The sequence below is a fragment of the Gavialis gangeticus genome, unplaced genomic scaffold (genome assembly GCF_001723915.1).
Source record: "Gavialis gangeticus isolate Ggan-Ray unplaced genomic scaffold, GavGan_comp1, whole genome shotgun sequence".
Lineage (NCBI taxonomy): Eukaryota > Metazoa > Chordata > Crocodylia > Gavialidae > Gavialis > Gavialis gangeticus.
The window spans coordinates 5,346,778-5,351,486 of record NW_017729012.1 but is presented as its reverse complement, the minus strand read 5'-3'; the positions used below and the strand labels follow the sequence as shown (position 1 = coordinate 5,351,486).

The 4,709-nt window shown below is 52.6% G+C and overlaps 1 protein-coding gene across 5 annotated transcripts in view; it reads right to left on the bottom strand.

The window, feature by feature from the left end:
- The window catches only part of ACACA (acetyl-CoA carboxylase alpha), a 197,607-nt gene that overhangs the window by 15,065 nt on the left and 177,833 nt on the right, over positions 1 to 4,709 (bottom strand). For all 5 annotated transcript variants that reach the window (XM_019511095.1, XM_019511097.1, XM_019511096.1 and 2 more), the window contains 2 exons: positions 2,310 to 2,464; positions 1,496 to 1,666 (listed from right to left, as the gene is read on the bottom strand). In XM_019511095.1, the coding sequence (XP_019366640.1) occupies positions 1,496 to 1,666; positions 2,310 to 2,464 (326 nt within the window). The remainder of the gene's footprint in view (positions 1 to 1,495; positions 1,667 to 2,309; positions 2,465 to 4,709) is intronic.

Below are 4,709 nucleotides of genomic sequence, written 5' to 3'. Positions count from 1 at the left end.
AATGGAAAAAGGGCTTTTTAGGCAGTAGGGGCAAAGGGAATTACAAATATTTATATATTATAACTGGGAAACGGATTTTATACACACACATATACTACATATCTATATGCATTTACTCTGTGCGGACAAAGGGGATGAGTGTGTGTGTGTGTGTGTGTGTGTGTGTGTGTGTGTGTGTGTGTGTGTGTGTAAACACAACATAGGGAAAAGAGATTTACATATAAAACCTATATATTTTTACTCATACCTAATATAGATAAACTCGCTTTTTCTTGTTTAGGGGTGTGTATGTGTATGTACACACACGCGCGCGTGCACGTACACACATACATATAAGTATACACCTCCCCCCCCACCAGGGAAATGGGGTTTTATCTATATTTTATATACAGATCCCTTTTCCCTTCACTTTCTCCGTATCACCAGTTTGCCCTCCCCTCGGTTTCCCCCTTGCATTCTAAGGTGAGCTTCGTGCTCCTGGAAGGGGTCTGGAGACTGCCACCCCCCGCGGATCTCTGGGCACGGCGCAGCATGCAGCTTTCTCCGTGTTCGTTCCCACCACTCAGCTGGAGAGGCCGCCCCAGCCTTCCAGGATAAAAAGGGATTGTGTTTCCAGGACTCATTCAGTCCGTGGCCTGTGCGAAGCCTGCTGCTAAGGAGGTGGCTCACCCCAGCTGTGGTGACAAACATGGCATTTCTTCTGCACTTCAACCAAAGTTCAAGCACTTAACAAATCTCAGCTCTTTGGGGGCAGTTTCTCTGCCCGTTCCCTACCCAGCGCAGCCCCTCCCTGTTCCCTACGACTTCCTCTGGGCAGCACACATTTCCCTGAGCCAGCCCACAACTGCTATGGCTCCACGTCCTTCAGCAGAACTTCTAGTGCCACCTTCCACATGAACTTCTGCCCGAGGCCCTGCAAGCCGAACACATCCTGGATCTGCACTCAATTACAACCAACGGACAGATGCCAGTCAAACTGGCACCTCCCGCGCTGTGCGGCTGGGCTAATTTCACAAATACGCTGCCCTTTATAGCTGCAGGGGTGCTGCTACTTTTGCGCATTGCTATGCACAAACCTGATGAGAAAAGCAACCTTGCTTGAGCAATTCCTTTCTCCGGAGTACTTACTAGCTTTAACCTCAGCAGTGTAAGGGATGAAAGAGCCGGCAAAGCCCTTACAAGATGGCAAAGGAAGGCAACAGCATGGGCAGCTAGCGAGAGGTTCTTTGAAACAGTGGCCAGCTATGGAACTCTTTGGCACCCACAGCCCCAGCCTTTCCCTCAACCCTTTATCCCTGCACAACCACCTTGGGCTGTCCTTGTACCAGTCCTGGACCAGCCACCTTTTAGGAAGCATCTGCAATGCCTTTGGCCTTGCCTCCCCTATCCCCGGGTCCGCAGAGTCAGTGCCAAGGGGCATCTGGATTCAAACCTGGAACAAGTCGCGTCACGCCCAGGAAGGGGAGCAGCCCTACAACAATGACTCTGCCCTTACCTTGACTGTCCCCTCGACTTCCACAAACCAGCGCCTCAGCATGGCCTGGATCTGCCCGTCCGTCAGCTCAGGGTTGGCATCGTGGATCTTTTTCTTGACCACGTCTTCCAGCAGCAGGCGCCGCAACCTCCAGTAGAAGAAAGTCCGGGAGGTTTTCCACTCCAGAATGTCCTGAGCAAGGCACATGTGGGAAGGGGAGGACATGGGTGAGGGGGCAGAGCCAGCACCATACCCAGGTCCCACTGGGCAAGACAGGATCCCTCCACTCTAGCACTTCTCTTGCCCTGCCGGCACAGGTCAGGCTGCGCACCTCAGCCAGGGCTGGCACTCAGCTAACAGGCCTGGAGTTTCCCCGACAGCCCCTCTACTGCAGTAGCTGCTAAAGCAGCTCTGGCCATGAGCAGAGAGCACCTCCCGTTAGTATCTTTATACCTGCCCCCAAATGCAGAATTGGCCTGGAAAAGGAAGCTACAGGTGAGTTCCCTGGAACAGCAACTGGCTGGGGGCTCACAGCTGCACACCACAGGGCTGCCTGGTCTAGGGAAATGCTGCTGGCCCACGGACTGGGAACGCAGCTCCACGCACTGCGTGACAGCCAAGTGAGCTATGGTCAGGCTGCCCTGGGGATGGGCCTACCCGAGACCCCAGGGGTGCAGGCTGCCTCGAGGCTGCTTCCTGTCAGTGCCTACTTAGGGCTCAGAGGACTTCAAGCCATGACTTGCACTTGTCTCTCTCAGCCTGCGCCGATTCCCTTTGTTGCACAAAGCGTACAACCGGGTGACAGTGTCCAGGGACAAGGAGCCGGTCTACTCACGGTGATGACGGCTTTCTCCTGCATGCGGCCCGGCGTGTCATGCAGGTCAGCAAACTGCACAGCCACCTGGTGATAGATAGGGGTCAGGAATTCCTCCCGCTCCTTCAGCTTAGTCTCCAGCTCCTTCCGCTCAGCCTGGCTGAGCTCCGGGGTGCCTGGAATCAGACGGAGAGGCTTGGTAGAAACCCAGCAGGGTCAAACCAGAGATGCGCACAAACAGCGAGTGCTGCTCTCCAAGGAAACATTTTTAGTTCACCCAGGTCTTTAGATGACCTGGAACTTCCCAGCTCACAGTCCCACCCTTGGCTGTTCTGCTCTGTTTTCTATCCCAGCTCCCTTCCCCTGCTGCTTCCAACTTCTCACTGTCTTCTGTAGCCACCCTGAGGTCTGGAGGAGCTGGGAATTGGGAGGTCTGGGGCTCTAATCCCAGATCTGTGTGGAGCTGGGCTCAGCTACATCACTTCACTTCTGTGGGCCTCAGTTTTCCCACCTGTGAAATGAGGATAATGCTGCATTGCCCAGCTGCTCAGGATGCATTAGATGACATTTGCAAAGTGAAAATTCAGATCATCATCACCTGTGTATTCAGCTCCCTTCCCCACAAACTCTCACAGAGGTGGCAGCCTCTCAAAATGACGAAGTCCCAAGCCCAGGCAATTTCCTTAACCCTCCCCATTGCATCTGTGGTTCAGCAGCCCCTGGGACTGCCTCTGGGCAGCACAGCTTTGCTAGTGCTTCTGCCACACAGCATGACTGCGATCCCTGCCCAGGAGGAAGCTCACCACAAGAGCAGCAGTAACGGAGCACTGGGATTTATGTAAACTCATGCATGAGAGTTCAGGAGCCTTCCCTGAGAAGGGCCTGTTAAAATCACTCTTGAAAGCCACCAAGTCCCTCATGCCTGAGCTCCTGAACCAGCTGCCACTCAGGCAGTGAGGTGAACACAGCCTTGGCACAAGCAGCTCCACAGAAGCTGCCTTTTAACCCTGTGTGCACCAAGCCATGGTGCAGAGCCATCTCTACCGAGAGCCCAGTCACGTGGCACTCAACACTCGACCAAAACGTGGCAGTTCTTATGCTCACACCCCCGGCAGGGCCAGAGCAACCCTTGTGCAATGTCATGGTTACTGCTACTGAGAAGTCAAATGGCAACCAGGTCTCCCTCAATGCACCGGGCGAATGCCAACACTCCTGTACAACAGAGCACCTCCTGTCCCATGGGATAAACATCAATGCAACCTTGCACCACCCCAAGAGAGAGAGACACATGTGATTATGTTCTCAGTGTGCCAATAACAAACCCAGGCACAAAGAGGTGAGTGAATAACAGAGGTCATCAGCAGCAGAGCCTGGAGTAAAAGGCAGAAGATTTGACTCTCAGTCCCCTTTTCCTGGCCAGTGGGCAACACTCCTTTCCTTGCTATTGACTTGTACTTTGAATCTGGCTGTTACGGTGCTGTGCTTGCTATGAGCACCTCCACTGTAGCTTCCTTCCGTCCTTACAGTTTGTGAAGTGATGTCAGTGAGATTAAATGTAATGAAACGTGATCATCTAGTGTTGGGTTTGGCATTGTAAGGGGCTGTTGGGCTGGAGAGAAAGAAGAGGATGGATCACCACACTTCCTCCTCATGTTGTGCCCTATCTATTCCTCCACTTTCAAAGACAGTCGGTCTGGAAGTGCATCAAGGAGCTGGAGTGCAGGCGTGAGCACACCCTGGTTATCATCAGCACCACGGACAGCAGCAAACAAACCTGACTGCACGGCTACAACTAGCCTTGGATCAGGCCCGTACAGAGTTCGGTGGCCGGACAGTCCTCACTATGCACGAGACGTCGGCACTTCTGTAGAAGTTTCCCCACCGGATCATCATTGGGCTCCATCTCATACACCTGCAACCACCCACACGCACACAGGCATACAAACACATGTATGCTGACACATGCAGGCAGGCAGGCGCACGCAGGCTGCTCAGGATACAGTTTCAGCAGCTGCTCCACGGGGAGAGATCCCTTTTCAGCTGAGAGACCACTTTTTTAGGAGGCCTCTGATGCAAGTGTTTTCCGTGCTGTCAGATGCTAGCAGCACTGCATCAATTAAGACAATCTGTGTTTTATGGCTTCAGGGTTTTAAAAAAAATAATAATTTCTGTGCCCTGACCTCCAACCCAGGTTTTCACGGCAGTACCTGCACTTAAGCCAGCAACACTCATGCATTTGAGCCTCTGTGCCACTCTCTTGTTGTACAGCAAACCAGCTAGGCCCAGTAATGATTTAGGTGAGATTAACAAATATGTCAATGTCTATTTTCTGCTTAATTTAAAAGCAGCGTCTATAAAGATTTTTGACTTCTGAACCCTGCTCTCCTGAAAGAAAGAAGGTAACAATGGGGGGGGGGGGGG